Genomic DNA, 16,792 nt, shown 5'->3' on the forward strand with positions numbered 1-16,792 from the left:
ACTCCAGAAGAGGGCGTCAGATGTTGTTACAGATGGTTGTGAGCCACCATGTGGTTGCTGGGATTTGAACTCAAGACCTTTGGAAGAGCAGTCGGTGCTCTTAACCACTGAGCCATCTCACCAGCCCCTAAAGGCAATTTTTAATTTTTTCTACAAAATCTTATTATTTTTCTGAAAATGAATCACTCTTTGGGGGGAGCCCTGGCTGTCCTAGTTCTACTGATCAGGCTGCTCTTGAACTCAGAGATCCATGCACCTCTGCCTCCTGAGTGCTGGGATTAAAGGTGTGTGCCACCATGCCCAGGTGATTTTCATTTTTTATGGGTATTTTGCCAGCATGTGTTTGTGTGTATTTTATGCGTGCAGTGCCTGTGGAGGCCAGAAGAGGACATAACATTCCCTGGAACTAGAGTTAGATAAGGTTGCTGGATGCCATGTGGCCATTTTCCCACTGAGCCATCTTCCCAGCCCTGCTTGTTATTTTATAAGATAGTGTCTTGCTATGTAGCACAGGTTGGCATTGCATTCTTTATTACTTTAAGAGGGTCTAAAGTAGCCCAGTGCCCTTAGTCAGGGTTTCTATTCCTGCACAAAACATCACAACCAAAAAACAAGTTGGAGAGGAAAGGGTTTATTTAGCTTACACTTCTATACTGCTGTTCATCACCAAAGGAAGTCAGGACTGGAACTCAAGCAGGTCAGGAAGCAGGAGCTGATGCAGAGGCCATGGAGGGATGTTTCTTACTGGCTTGCTTCCCCTGGCTTGCTCAGCTTGCTTTCTTTCTTTCTTTTTTTCTTTCTTTCTTTCTTTCTTTCTTTCTTTCTTTTTCTTCTTTCTTTCTTTTCTTCTTTCTTTTCTTCTTTCTTTCTTTCTTTCTTTCTTTTTCTTCTTTCTTTCTTTTCTTCTTTCTTTTCTTCTTTCTTTCTTTCTTCCTTCCTTTCTTTCCTTTCCTTCCTTCCTTTCTTTCCTTTCTTTCCTTCCTTCCTTTCCTTCCTTCCTTCTCTCTCTCTCTCTCTCTCTCTCTCTCTCTCCCTCTCTCTCTCTCTCTCTCTCTTTTTGAGACAGAGTTTCTCTGTGTAGCTCTGGCTGTCCTGGAACTCATTCTGCAGACCAGGCTGGCCTTGCACTCAGAAATTCACCTGCCTCTGCCTCCCAAGTGCTGGGATTAAAGGCTCAGCTTGCTTTCTTATAGAACCCAATACTATCAGCTCAGGGATGGTACCACCTACAAGGGGCCCTCCCCACTTGATCACTAATTGGGAAAATGCCCCACAGCTGGGTCTCATGGATGCATTTCCCCAACTGAAGCTCCTTTCTCTGTGATAACTCCATCCTGTGTCAAGCTGAAACACATAACCAGCCAGTACACCCAGGCTGGCCAGGCTGGTTTCTCAAGTGACTATAGGTCTTAGGGTTTTACTGCTGTGAAGAGACACCATGACCAAGGCAACTCTTATAGGGACAACATTAAATTGGGGCCGGTTTACAGGTTCAGAGGTTCAGTCCATTATCATCAAGGCAGGAGCATGGCAGCATCCAGGCAGGTATGGTGCAGGAGGAGCTGAGAGTTCTACATCTTCATCTGAAGGCTGCTAGCAGAAGACTGGCTTCCAGGCGACTAGGATGAGGGTCTTAAAGCTCACACTCACAGTGACACACCTACTCCAACAGGGCCACCCCGCCTAACAGTGCCACTCCCTGGGCCAAGTATGTGCAACCATCACACATGACTGAGGATGGTTTTGAACTCCTGACTCCATCCTTCGGCTCCCACCTCCCGAGCACTGCTATCACAGGTGTGATGCTTGGCTGGCTTTGGGTCCTCCATCCTCCTTTCTCAGTCTGTAGGAATGACAGCATCCCAGGAGGATGCTACCATGTCTGGCAAAGCAAAATGTTCAGTTTGTACAGGAACAAACAAACTCTAATATAAATATTTTTTAAGAATATTTATGTATGTAGCCGGGCATGGTGGTACACACCTTTAATCCTAGCACTCAGGAGGCAGAAGCAGGCAGATTTCTGAGTTCGAGGCTAACCTGGGCTACACAGAGAAACCCTGTCTTGAAAAACCAACCAACCAAACAAAAGAATATTTATATATGATGTATGTATGTCTGTATGTATATGAGTACACTGTCGCTGTCTTCAGACACACCAGAAGAGGGCATCAGATCCCATTACAGATGGTTGTGAGCCACCATGTGGTTGCTGGGAATTGAATTCAGGACCTCTGGTAGAGCAGCCAGTGCTCTTAACTGCTGAGCCATCTCTCCAGCTCCCAGTGTAAATCTTAAGGCATAGTGGTCTTTTACTTTTTTAAGACAAAGTTTCAGTATGTGGCCCTTTGTGGGCTGTGTAGTACTCAGGACAGCCTTAATGTCTATCTGTCTCGCCCTCCTAAATGCTGAAATTAAAGCATATGTCATCATACTCAGTAGTATATTGGTCTCATGGGAAATTTAATATTATGGTTGAAGGTCAATATACTTTTTTTTCAGTTTTTGCTGGCTGAGGTGTCCCCTCCCAAAGTATATTTTCCCCCATTAACTAGAAATTCAAACTGAATTCTTTTTAGATAATTCAGGCTGTTATTTATCCTTCAAGATGACCATTATAAACATGTTTTTGGTACAAAATAGCATAGCTATGGGAGCTTGGGATTATCCACTGAACACCCCCTAGTATTTTTAAGAGTTGTGATCCATATTTGCATTTTATGGAAAAGACAAATTTGCATTCATAGGAAAAGACAAATAACAACAAAATGAAATTTAAAGTGCATTCTAGGGATGTATTAAGAAGACTTTTAAAGTCAGGTGATGGTGGCACATGCCTTTGATCCAGAACTCAAAAAAACACCAAAAGAAAAAAAAAAAAACCACCAAAAAAAAAAAAAAAAAAGGATTTTAAAGCTGGGTGTGTGGTTCATGCCATTAAGCCCAGCACTTGGTAGTTAAAGACAGATGGATTTCTGAGTTGGAGCCTAATCTCTGGTTGAGTTCCAGGACAGCCAGGGCTATTTAGTGAAATACAGTATCAAAAACAAAAACAACAAAAAAAGGATTTACTGTAGTGCTTTTTTTTTTTTCTTTTGCCAGTTCTACAGGATGTTAGTCAAATGCCTTATTACATCACTGGCACAGTTTCTACTGTGTCTGTACTTGCTTCCCACTACATAAAATGGCTATGATTTATACTTCTTTAGAACACTCCCCCTTGTGTACAATTAATTTTTGTGAGGTTGGAGTCTCGGTCTGTGGGCTCGGGTAGCAGCCTCCCAGCTCCGGGCTCAGGCATTCCTTCTGTCTGGAAGCACAGGTGCCCACAGTGTACTGGGCTCGCTCTACAGACAGGATTTCTCAGGGATAGGTCATTCTTCGTGTAACATTTTCTCCGCTCTAGAATTCTATTTTAACGTTTATCACTTTAGAAGCCTTTGTATTCCAGTGCACACACCCAGAAATCGAAGCATCAAATGGTGACTGTTAGGTCCTACTTTAATGTGTGCGCTTGCCTTCACCTAATACTTTGTACAGGATATTCAGCACAACTCGATGGTTCTCCTGGCAAACAACTTCAGGTTCCGTTTGAGGCTTTAAGAAAATCAATTAGCTTAACCTTTATTAAGAGGCACAGGAGACAGAAGTTCCGACAGAACCTACTTTCTCAAGAACAAGCCAATGCTCACCAGGAAGGTTTCAGGTGAGACTTGAAAACACAAGTCCTGTACATTCATGCGGTTCTTCCCACCCCGCCTACAAAACCCAACCCAACCCAACCAAACCAAACCAAACCAAACCCTGAGCTGTAATAAAGCCCAATCCATCGATATCTTCTGTGAGACGTAGAGGGGCTTGTCACCAGGCATCGGTACCCCGCACCCAAGCGGACCGTCGGAGTCCTCCCTAGCTTCCCAGGGAGGATCGCGGACAGCTGGGACATACACGTCCAAACACCGGACTTCACTGCTCGCCTCAGGCTCTGCCGGGACCACCAGCTGGCCAAGGCCAACGCGGTGGCGTCTCTTAGGGATCGGGTCCCTCAGCGAAGCTGCAGAGCGAGACAGGAGCCCCGCACCAACGCTCAGCGCGCTCGCTTCGACCCGCACCAGGAGGGCGGCACCCAGGGGAGGAGCTTGCGCACGCCCCTCCGGGTGGAGCGCGCCAGGTGAGCGCGCGTGCGCAGTTGGACCATTAAAAACTAGCCCGCCCCCTTCGCTTCGGCCCGCCTTCGTGGGGGCTGGCTCGCCAGTGGGCGGGGCCGCGGAGAAGGGGGTGGGGAGTGGAGAAAGCGAGCGGCCGAGGACGGCGCCTGCGCGGTGGGCGTGATCCGGGCACTTAGGGCAGGATGAACGCTGCTTTCCAAGATGGCGACGGAGGGAGGAGGGAAGGAGATGAACGAGATTAAGACCCAATTCACCACCCGGGAAGGTCTGTACAAGCTGCTGCAGCACTCGGAGTACAGCCGGCCCAACCGGGTGCCCTTCAACTCGCAGGGATCCAACCCTGTCCGCGTCTCCTTCGTAAACCTCAACGACCAGTCTGGCAACGGCGACCGCCTCTGCTTCAATGTGGGCCGGGAGCTCTACTTCTATATCTACAAGGGGGTCCGCAAGGTACCGACCCGGGCGTCACCGGGGGCGCGCCGGCGGCGCGGGCCGAGGCCGGGAGCTGGGCGGTGACAGCGAGGCCGGGGTGACCGGTGGGGGCGGCCGGCACTTGTACTTTTGAGTGGGCCGGTAACTCCGCTGAGGTGCTCCGGAGGAGAGGGGGCTTCGGGAGTGAGGCGCCGGCGGCAGCGCTGCCTCCTAGGGGAGGAGGGGGCTCTGGAGCCGGGTCGCGGAGATGCCCCGGGAGTAGCCGGTCGCCTCCTCCCCCGGCGGGGTCTGTCAGGTTCCGATCCCGCCCGGGAGCGGGCCTGCGAGTCCCCGGAAGAGGTGCGGCGGCCGTTTTAGGTGGCCTCGCTTCCCGGGAGGCTCGAGAGTCCTGCCCTGGGTGAGAGAACCGGGACGCGAGGCGGCTTGGAAAGGTCCGTAAGGCGGAACCGGGACAGGGAGGCGGAGGACTTGGAGACTAGGTCAGAAAGGACCTGCTCGGCACGCAGGGCTACTCCACCTGCTGCCGCACTGACACTTCTCCTGGTGTCAGCACTGTTTCCAAAAACCTTTCCGGGAGGTCGCCTGTCATTGTCTCCGCGGAGGGAACCGTCTCCCGAAAGGTTTTTGAAGAGGGTCATTCTGTCCCTTGCAGTGTAAGAGGGCTGAGTACTCAAGACTAGGGAGGTTGGAATTATGTTTTCAAATAGGCTAAGTTGCTTCAGAGGTGTTGTGTGTGAGCGTGCCTAGATTTATCTTGTCTAACGAGTCAGGCTATGTCCCAAACAGGGAGGGATAGGCCTTAAATGCTACTTTAAAGTAACCAGCCAAGAACTTAACAGTAATTCTGTGACGCATGCAATCGAGTTTTAAAATGTCTCGTTAAAAGCAGCAATTTATTGGCGCTTTTATTTTATTTTATTTTTTTATTTTTTGGTCACTGGCAAGAATTGCTTATTTTAACTTTTGACCATTGAGAGAGTAAGGAAATGTATGCACTCCATAGCACCTCCAACGGAATGTGACAAGGTGATGGAAGATTCACTTATAAATGTTCAGTTAGTGGGAAAGTACGTTGTCCATATTGAAGAGGACGTGTTCCCAGGGATGGCTATATCCAAAGTCAGCTGCTGTTTATGTTGCACTGTACGGTTAGGAGGACAAGGGAAGGAATGATGGTGTGCAAACGTAAGCTTGTTTCTTTGGTCCAAGGTGAATCTTCTGACTTGTCTTTATTCTTGTCAGTGAACTCCCGAAGCGTTTGGAAATAGCTGGTTGACTCTCCTCTCTCGGGGTTGGGAAAGTATCCAGTGGTTTGAAGAGTAGGAACTGAAGTTTTAGTGCAGTTCCCAACCCTGTTACTGACTCACTGCTGGCTGACCTTGGATACCTGGGAAACTTTCCTTTGCACTTCTTTAAAAAGGGAGGCTGCAGTGCACATGTTATAATTCGTAATAGCTGTGATGGCCATTAGAGTCCTGACACACTCAGGAGATGTAAATTAGAGTTAAAGCAAGCATTGAGAGGAACTGCCGTCTCAACATTCCTGCTCTGACTGAAATACCAGATTTTTCTCTGGAAATAAATGTAAGCTTATATTATCAACACCTACATTTGGGGGCTGGAGCAAAGGCTCAGCGGTGAAGAACCTGTACTGTTCTTGCAGAGGACTCCAGTTCAGTTCCTAAAACCCATGTTAGGCTGCTCACAGCTACCTGTAACCCCAGCTCCAGGGAATTGGATGTCCTTTTCTGGGTTCTGGAGACCCACTTACAGCTTACACAAATAAGTTTAAAAAATAAAAGAAATCTTAGAAAAATTGTAATTAGACCCTACCATGGTTGTGCATACTTGCAATCCTAGCACTCAAATTGTGATTTTTGTGGCCAGCCAGGACTATAGTTGGTAAGTTCAGGGCCAACCTGTGCTACAATTATCACTTTTGAGGCAAGCATGGGCTATATGGTGGGGTCCTCTCATAAGGAAAAAAAAAAAATCAAACCAGGTGTGTATGATAGCATGTACCTTGACAGGTGGATCTCTGTGAGTTCAAGACCAGCCTGCCCTCTATAGAGTTTCAGGCCAGCTAGGACAAAAAACACTCGCAATTCGAAAAACCAAACAGAAATAATGATGATGTAAAAATACAGTATGCTTAAAAGTTAAATTCGGGGGCTGGTGAGATGGCTCAGCGTGTAAGAGCACCCAATCTTCTGAAGGTCCTTACTTAGTTCAAATCCCAGCAACCACATGGTGGCTCACAACCATCCTTAAGGAGATCTGACTCCCTCTTCTGGTGTGTTTGAAGACAGCTACAGTGTACTTACATATAATAAATAAATAAATAAATCTTAAAAAGAAAAAGTTAAATTCATAGGGCATACAGTATGCTTAAAAGTTAAATTCGTGGGGCCTGGAAGACGGCTCAGTAGTTAAAGAGTGCCTGGTGTTCTTCTGAGCCTAGACCCCAGCTCTCACTTCGGCAGCTCACAAACACCTGTGCTTGTAGCACCAGCACCTTCAAAGCCCTCTTCAAACTTCTTCGGGTACCTGCACATATGTGGCATTCACACATATGTGTATAAATAAATAATAAAAAAAACTTTAAAAAGTTAAATTTACTTCGAGAGATTACTAGTTCAGGCTTCGCCTCCCCCCACTTCTTTACCACTCCGACCCCCACACCCTTGGGTGTGGACAGAACATCAGGGCCTTCGGCATGCCAGGCAAGTGTTCCCTCCCTGTGCTGCACATCCAGCTATTGGATCATTCCCATGACACACTTCACCTGGATCTAGTACCTCTGGTTTGTATAGGAAAAAAAAAGACCATTTGCTTAGAAGTATCTTTATAATGGTGTTCTAAGAGCTTTAAAAAAACTACACCAAACATTCTCTGAAACAAGTATGAAATACTGCCAGGTGGTGACAGCACACTTAATTCCCACGTGTGGACTCAGGTGGTTCTCTGACCTTGAGGCCAGCCTGGTCTACAGAGTGAGTTCCAGGATAGCCAGGACCACACAAAGAAAGCCAATCTCCAAAACATAACACACAAAAAACAAACCAAAACCAAGTCAGAAATGCATGAACATTGGCTTTCTTTCTTTCCCTGGTGAATTGAGTGCTTTGAACTCTGGGAGGGGTGTGTGTGTGTAAGTAAAATTTTATGTATCTTGTAGGATACATTTGTATTGTGGCAGATATTTAAACTCTTCTAGCTGGTGAATTAAAGTTTTTCTTTCTAGCCGGGCAGTGGTGGCGCACGCCTTTAATCCCAGCACTCGGGAAGCAGAGGCAGGCAGATTTCTGAGTTCGAGGCCAGCCTGGTCTACAAAGTTCCAGGACAGCCAGGGCTACACAGAGAAACCCTGTCTCGAAAAACCAAAAAAAAAAAAAAAAAAAAAAGTTTTTCTTTCTATAAGTGAGTTTGTTATAATTCTGAATATGTGACCTTTTGTTGTTGTTGTTGTTTATTTGATAAGGTCTCATATAGACTAGGCTGGCCTTAAACTTGCCAAAGCAGAGGATGATTGTAAACTCCTGATTCTCCTGGCCTGACCCTTTCAATTTCTAGGATTATCGGTGTGTATTACCAGGATGGCCTAATAATAGTAAGGTTTTGTAGTTCTGGTTTCTGATTTTAAAGTAGAGCTAATAACTTGCCCTGAGTGCTGGCTTGGGAGAGTTGAGAATTGGACCATATAACCATAGAGTGAGAGCTGTCTCAACAAAGCAAGCAGACAAAATGGTATCCTTAGTCATTGTTCCAGGAAAGCAGGAGTTACTATTGGGGTAAGTAGTGAGCAGGTCTTTTACATTTTTCACAGTTGGCTATTTTGATATATTTTTGTGTTCTACTTTTTTCTTCAAGGAATATGGTATGCATGTGTGCGTGCATGCATGTGCAGGGGATAAAACCCAAGGGCCTCCTAATAGATGTTAAACAAGCACTCTTCCACTGAGACATCTCCTCAGCCCAAGGCATACGAAGTTTTACAATTATTGGGACCACCTAGAAGCCCTAATGTGGAAGACATTCAAATCCAGATTAGACACTTGAGTAAAGTGAGTAGTATTGTTTGTTTGTTTTTGTTCGACACTGCTAAGAATTGAACCTAGGGCCTTAGAGCATATTGAGGAGACACTACCACAGCCAGCTAGCTGTTCCCTCCCACCCCCAATTAATATTTGAGACAAAGTTTTTCCATACAGCCCAGGCTGACCTTGAGTTTGTATTTTGCCTCTATGAAGTCTGGGATTGCAGGCGTTTGTGGACTGTGTGGATGTGTACTCTTTCCTCAGAGGAAGCACCATGGGTCCTGAGGGATGGAGTGCTGGGGAGGGAGTCTAATATTGAGGAGTATAATATTGACTTTTCAGATGCATAGTGGTCAGGGTCTAGCATTTGATGGGCCTGAGAGGATATGTAATTTCATCTCCCTCAGGAAACCAAGGCTAGAGAAAAGAGGCAAACATTTATTAGTATTCTTCATTATAAGGAAAATGAAGCACATCTGAGCATAAAAAATTTATTTTAGACTAATCAGGCTTTTCAATCTAAGGACACCAGTGTACTCACGCTAGGCCCTTCAGAACTTACCCCAGGGTTGGATTTCACATTATCTCATTGATTTTTTTTCTTTCTTTCTTTCTTTTTTTTCTTTTCTTTTTTCTTTTTGACATAGGGTCTCAATATATAGCTCTGGCTGGCCTGGAACACAGAGAGATCCTCTTGCCTCTGCCTCCTCACCTGCAAGTGTTGGGTTTAAAGTGTGAATCACCATGCCTAGCCTTCATTGAATCTATGTCAGCCATATGAGGGAGATTTCTTATGTAGTTTGTGAATCTGTTTTGCTTAACCAAAGGCAGTATGAAAATCAGTACTGCATTAATCATTTCAACAAAGATTTGAGTGACTACCATACGAATACTAGTAATATAGAGCAGGATGCTATGAGAGATTAGAAAGACACTTCAAAACTTTGAATTCCTAGCTTTAAAACATTTTATGACATATTTTGTTATCATTAAAAAAAAAAAAGTTAACCGGGCAGTTGTGGCGCACGCCTTTAATCCCAGCACTTGGGAGGCAAGGTAAAGGCAGGTGGATCTCTGGTCTACAGTGAGTTCCAGGACAGCCAGGGCTACACAGAGAAACCCTGTCTGGAAAAACAAAAACAAAAAGAACAACAAAAAGGTTGTTTTAGGAAAACAATGTCAAAGCTAGCTATTTCTATTGGACCTGTTCTTTTATCTTATGGAGATTGTTTTACATAAAGGTTATTTGTCTCCTTTAGATCTCAGTTTAGCCATCACTTTCTCTGCAAATCCTGTGAATTCACAGGTTAGGTCGGGTCCCCCAGTCCCCCCACGTGTTCTCAGGGCATCATGTTCTTTGCCTTCCTGACAGTTTCTCAGTTTGTAATTGTCTGTGACAATTTCTCTGTGACAGAGCTTCCTTACAACAGAGATGTATGTGACTTTCTCTGCTGCCTTCTCATTGAGCATGCAGTGAGTTCATCATTGAGTAGGGCTTTACTGTCCTGTCTGCTGAGGTGAATGCCTCGAGAGGCTTTGTGTGTCTACCAAGCTACACCTTTATAAAGACTCCCAAGAAGCTGAGAAACATCCAAGTTTGGGTCTAAAAGTAACATGGGTAATTTTTAGTAGTTCATACCTTTAATTTTTTTTTTTTTTTTTTTTTGAGACATGGTTTCTCTGTGTAGACCTGGCTGACCTGCAACTCACTTTGTAGACCAGGCTGGCCTAAGAGATTCCCCTTGCCTCTGTCTTCCAAGTGCTGGGATCAAAGGCATGTGCCATCATGCCCTGCTTCTTTACAAAAAGTATTTTAGTATTACCAATAGGTAGTAAAGTTTTAACTTTCTTAAAGTTGCAAATAAGAGACAGTGAGTACTAGAAAGTAAACGGGTTGCTGCAGGTTACTTTGTTGTTTTTGAGACAGTCTTACTTTGTAGCCTAGGCAGGCCTCCAGGCTGACTCTGTAGACCAAGATGGCCTGGAACTCAGAGATCTGTCTGCCTCCCCAGTGCTGGCCTGAAAGATGCATGCCACCACACCTGGTTTGCAGACTGCTTTTGATCGATTGCTATCAAACCACACTAAACCAAACCAGCTCTAGTCAGAATTACTGAACATGCAGACTAAACATCCTTACTCCTTTCCCACCATTTCAGACTCTACACTGCTTAGGGATGTTACTGATATGACTCATGTAGGTGGGAAATTGTATGTTAGATGGCTCTAAGGCTTATTAGCTCTTAAGGTTGTATGATTCCATACTCTTTTATCCATCCATCCATCCATTTTACATCCCAGCTCCCCTCCTTCTCCCAGTCCCACCCTCAGGCCCCCCTCTACCCCAGATCTCCCTTTTTCAGAGAAGGGGAGGCCCCCATGGGTACTACCCCCCAGCACATCAAGTTGCAGTAGGACTAAACACATCCTTTACTACTGAGGCCAGACAAGGCAGCCCAGCTAGGAGAAAGTGGTCCAAAGGCAGGCAACAGAGTCAGAGACAGCTCCCACTCCAATTGTTAGGGGACCCATATGAAGCCACAGCTATACATCTACAAATGTGTAGGGGGCCTAGGGCCAGCCCATGCATGCTCTTTATCTGGTGGTTCAGTCTCTTTGAGCCTCAATGGGTTCAAGTTAGTTGGCTTAGTAGGTCTTCTTACTGTGTTCTTGAACCCTCCAACTCGCTCAGTCCTTCCTCTGCCACTAGACTCTGAGCTCTGAGCTCCAGCTCTTGGTTGACTGTGGGTCTCTGCATCTGTTTCTATCAGCTGCTGGATGAAACCTCTCAGGAGACAGTTATGCTAGGCTTTTGTCTGCAAGCATAGCAAAGTATCATTAATAGTGTCAAGGGTTAGCTCTCTCCTATGGGATGGGTCTCAAGTTGGCCAGTCCGTGGTTGCCCATTCCCTCAACCTCTGCATATTCAAACAAACAAACAAACAAACAAACAAACATTTTTATGTGCATCGATATTTTGCATACATGCATGTCTGTGGGAGATTGCTAGATCCTCTGAAACTGGAATAGGAGTTACAGACAGCTGTGAGTTGCCATGTGGGTTCTGGGAATTGAACCCAAGTCCTCTGGAAGAGCAACCAGTGCTCTTAACTAAGGAGCCATCACTTCAGCCCTCCATACTCAGTTTTAAAAGTGAAAATAATTTTTTTCTTTTGTTTCTTTTTTTGTTTGTTTGTTTTTGTTTTTTCCAAGACAAGAGTTTTCTCTGTGTAGCCCTGGCTGTCCTGGAAATCACTCTGTAGACCAGGCTTGTCTCAAAGGATCTTAGAGATCCTCCTGCCTCTGTCTTCTGAGGCTGGGATTAAACACATGTGCGATTACTGCCCAGCTTTTATTTGTTAAAATTAAATTTAAATCTAGTGGGGTATTTGTAAAAGCAAGCTGAAAATACCATGACTTGTAGGTCTTTAACATGCTTCATTGAACCAAAAGAACCAGTTATGACCACTTAATTTTATTAGAGGAAGGTGAGGGGTAGGCTGATTGGAAGAAGATGAACATTTTGTCGTATTTTGTCAAAAGCCGCAGGGCCGCCTGTGCCTGCTGGTGACATTGGGAGAGAACAGGATCTGTGTGGGTGAACTAGATGTCAGACACCATGTTCAAACCCTTCTGTCTCTTCCTCTCTCCCTCCTTTCCCTGCCATTTCTCCCCTCAATGCCTTTCTTGTTTTGTAGGGATTGATCCTGAGGCCTTGGGCGCTAGGCATGCATTGTACTCCTGAGCTGCATTCCTGCCCTTTTAAAGTTGTGGCTTCAAAAAACTGTTTTTTAGATTTATTTAAGTGTATTTAGTATTTTGCTAGCAGATGTGTATGTGTACCATGTGTGTGCCTGGTACTTGTGGAGGCTGTCAGATCCTCTGGAACTGGAGTTAGAGATGGTTGTGAACCTCCATGTGGGTGCTGAGAATTGAAACTGGGTCTTCTGCTAGAGCAACAAGTATTTTTTGAGTCAAGGTTTTAGTAACTTGTCTAGGCTGTTTCAGGTTTTTGTTTTTGAGATAGGGTTTCTCTGTGTAGCCCTAAGCTATCCTGGAACTTGCTCTGTAGACCAGGCTGGCCTTGAACTCAAAGACTGGATCTGCCTCTCGAGTGCTGGGATTAATTATTTTTTTTAAAAGTTAAATTTTGTAGTCATTGTTTAAGGCAGTAAAGGGAGAAGATGGGATAGGGTCAAGAAGTGTGCTGTGTAGCTCAGGCTGGCCTGGAGCTCCTGGCAGTCGTCCTTTAACTTCCTAGGTATGTACTGTCACACCTGGCTGATTTTCAGACACTTTGTAACATAATCTAGTAAGGCAGGAATTGGCAAAGCTGAATGACAGAGAACCTTTGCTTCCTTTAAGAACTACTTACTGGCCAGGTGTGGTGGCACACGCCTTTAATCCCAGCACTCGGGAGGCAGAGGCAGGGGGATTTCTGAGTTCGAGGCCAACCTGGTCTACAAAGTGAGTTCCAGGAGAAACCTTGTCTTGGAATAAAAACAAACAAAAAAAGAACTACTTACTGACTTCTGAACTAGTGATTAGATTTTTTTCTTACTTTAGAATCTTGCATCTTGAGTGGAAAGCACCTTAGTTATTTAAAGTAAAGAATACTTATCTCTCTAGTAGATCTTGCATCTCTTTTTTTTTTTTTTTTGGTTTTTCGAGACAGGGTTTCTCTGTGTAGCCCTGGCTGTCCTGGAACTCACTCTGTAGACCAGGCTGACCTCGAACTCAGAAATCAGTCTGCCTCTGCCTCCCGAGTGCTGGGATTAAAGGCATGCGCCACCACACCTGGCTAGATCTTGCATCTCTTGAACTCAAATAGGAGACTAGCAATGAATGATCTATGGGTAGATTTGAGCAGCAAGAAAAAGCATATAGTGAGCTGGAGAGATGGCTTTGTGGTTCAGAGCACTGCAGCTCATTCAGAGAGCCCAGGTTGGGTTCTTAGCACCCACATGGCAGCTCACAGCCATCTCTAACTCCTGTTCCAGGAGTTTGTCATATAAAAATTAAATAACTCTAAAAAAAATTAAGACGCAGAGAACATGTCTGAAATCAGTGAAACAGTCATGAATGTCAGTCGCGTTTTTAAGATTTAATTTTACTATTTCTAATTATATGCTCGTGTATGCATGTGCTTGTAGAGGTGAGAGGCATTGGTTCTTTGGAGCTGGAGTTATACAGGTGTTTGTGAGCCTCTGGAGCGGGTGTTGGGATGGAGCTCCAGGCCCCTGCAGCAGCAGTTCACTGTCTGTACCCGTGTTGCCATCTCCCCACCCCTGAGGCTTACTGCATGTGTTGGGAAGCATGTCCACCAGGCACTGATGGCAAGCTTGCTGCTGTAGTTACTACCTTGGAGGTGATGCCAGCGATGTAAGTGGGACTCTGCAAGGAGCACAACAGTGGGCTTGTCACTAGTTGGTTTGACTGTAGAGTGAAGGAAACTTTACAGTTAGTAAGTGCCTGCCGTATAAGTAAGAGGATTTGAGCTCGGAGCCCCAAAACCCTGGTCAGAAGTCAGGCCCAGTCAGCAGTGCTGTGCCTGTAGCCCCAGTACTAGGGTGGGGAGGGGAGGTGGCTAGACAGGCAGATCCTGGGGCTCACTAGCTCATCTTGAGTCAGCCTCAGGCTCACTGAGACCTGTCTCAAACAAAGACAGTGGAGAGTGGTTGAGGAAAAACACTCAGTGTTGTCCTCTGTTCTCCTCACACACACATCTAAAGATGGATAACAAGATGTGTGTATTTTAATATTTTAGAGAACATTTCCTTTTTGTTTTTTTCAGTGAAGTTAGTTGTACAGAATTATGAACTATGGTCCTGTTTGATTATTCAACAGAAGACATTAAGAAATGAACTGAATTGCAGTATGGTGCTACACTCTTGTGGCTTCAGCACTGGGGAGGTTGGGCAGGAGGATTAAGAGAGTCTGACTCTAGTCTGAACTATATAGTGAGACCCTGTAGCAGGTCATGGTGGTGCATGCGTTTAATCCTAGCACAGAGGCAGAGGAAGGTGGCCAGCTCTCTTTGAGGTCTAAGGTAGCCTGGTCAGTGTAGCAATTCTGGGTCAACCAGAGCTACATAGTTAGACCCTGCCTCTAAAAAAATAAAAATGATAAATTCCTCATTAGATTAACATTTTGTCTGTGCTGTAATTTACAGACTGTCTCCTACCTTCCTATTCTAATTTGACCTTTGCTTGTGGTGGGATGGACTCAATGAGGAATTTTACTTTTACAAATTTGTAAATTTTTAAATACATTTTTATAATTTTGTGTTAAAATATGTATGTATTTATGTGTTCATCTGTGTGGACCAGAGGCCAGCATTGGGTGTCTACCTCATTTATTTTGTTTATTTTTATGTATTTACTTATTTGATTGTTCAAGACAGGGTCTCTCTGTGTAACAACCCTGTCCTGGAACTCTGTAGTCGAGGCTGGCCTTGACTTCAGAGATCTGTCTGCCTCTGCCTCCTAAGACAGAGTACTGGGATGAAAGGTGTGTGCCACCATGCCCAGCTTTTCTCTTATTTTTTGAGTTGCTTCTCTCACTGAACCTGGAGTTTGCTGGTTGTGCTGGATGGCTGGCCACACCAGGGATCCTCCTGTCCCCGCCGTCCTGGTGCTGGGTAAGAGGTGCGGCTGCTGCACCCAGCCTTTTCCCTACCTAAGTGCTGGGTGTCTGAACTGCTTGCATAGTGAGCAGCTGTGCATACTGACCGGGTGAGCTCGGAAGCACTGAGCCTTGCTTGCTTGCTTGCTTGCTTGAGACAGGGTTTCTCTCGTGGCCCTGGCTGTCCTGGAACTTCTCTGTAGACCAGGTTGTAACTGAACCATTTTTACAGTCCCTGTTTTTGTAGAGTTTTGAGCCACAGTTAACCAGTTTATCTAGCTGCAGTTCTCCAAGGTTTATATAAGAGGGAAATGACTTATATTTTAATAGTGATGAAATTTTGGACTCTCTTGGAAGTAAAAGTTGAAAATTGAAGTGTGCTACAAAAAGTGAGTTGCTGAGCTGATTGGTTGGTGGTTTATGAGCTGAGCACCCAGTGTCATGTAATAAGTAACAGGGAGCCCAGGCTCAGGATGGATTGGATTATATTGAGAAAATGGACAGGGTTTGATAAGATTCACTTGGCTCTGCTTTCCATTAGCCTGCCAGCCACGCTGCTGTGGGCACTTGGTGGAGGGGTGCGAGGCTCTCTGCACCCCATGGGCTAGAGGGAGACCAGCACTCAGTTTCTCCGAAGAACGAGGTTACTTCTCAGAAGCCTCTTGTATTTACTGTCCCAACTTGGATCACTAACCCGTTTCTGATGCCACTAGAAATGCACATTATTCCAGTCTTCCTTAGCCACTCCTTTAGGTTATCTACTACCCTCATTGCTCTGGAGATGGCTCTGGAACTGGGAAATGCCATGCCACATAGGACAACGGTCTGCACCTAGATACTGATGAGGCAACTGGGAGAGGCTTGAGCTCCACTGAGGGTCTGTGGTGAGTGCAGCGCCCTGGGTCGGGCACACTTGGTCCTGTCTGCTCTGCAGGCCAACCCCTGTACTCCTCTCCCTCTTCACACAGTCCTCCCGGTTTTGTTTTTGCCTTGTCCCCTTAAGGCTGATCTTAAGGGCAGAAACCATACTTTATTTGTCCATATCCATTACACTGTTAGTACATAGTAAACATGTTGTCTTGACTTTTTTTTTTTAAAGATTTATTTATTGATTATATGTAAGTACACTGTAGCTGTCTTCAGACACTCCAGAGGAGGGAGTCAGATCTCGTTACGGATGGTTGTGAGCCACCATGTGGTTGCTGGGATTTGAACTCTGGACCTTCGGAAGAGCGGTTGGGTGCTCTTACCCACTGAGCCATCTCACCAGCCCGTTGTCTTGACTTTTATTGTTAAATTTTATTTACTTTCCTATCTATGTACTTTGAGACAGGATCTCAGTATGTACTCCAGGCTGGCCTCAGATTTGAGACAATTCTGGAGGCTCACTCACACCTTTAATTCTAGCACTGAGGAAGTACAGGCAGGGTGATTGCTGTGCATTTGAGACCAGACGGGTACAGAGAGACTCTGTCTCAATAAATAGAGACGGAAAGAAAGAAAAGAGTTGGTTTATAGTCCCTAAGGACC

At 45.4% G+C, this 16,792-nt stretch overlaps 1 protein-coding gene across 9 annotated transcripts in view; it reads left to right on the forward strand.

Annotated features, from left to right (window-relative positions):
• Positions 1-1,366: 1,366 nt before the first annotated feature.
• Positions 1,367-16,792, forward strand: part of Wdr20 (WD repeat domain 20) — a 69,251-nt gene continuing 53,825 nt past the window's right edge. For 3 of the 9 annotated variants that reach the window (XR_872718.3, XM_006516203.4, XM_006516204.4), the window contains exon 1: positions 1,367-4,619. Coding sequence is in view for 6 of the 9 variants with exons in the window: in XM_006516203.4 (XP_006516266.1) it covers positions 4,371-4,619 (249 nt within the window). In the remaining 3 variants the exon portion in view is untranslated. Of the gene's footprint in view, positions 4,620-8,471; positions 8,666-16,792 lie in introns of all 9 variants that reach the window. The other 6 variants (NM_001347428.2, NM_001364273.1, NM_027149.4 and 3 more) reach the window with 4 other exon arrangements.

Source organism: Mus musculus, chromosome 12 (genome assembly GCF_000001635.26).
Source record: "Mus musculus strain C57BL/6J chromosome 12, GRCm38.p6 C57BL/6J".
Lineage (NCBI taxonomy): Eukaryota > Metazoa > Chordata > Mammalia > Rodentia > Muridae > Mus > Mus musculus.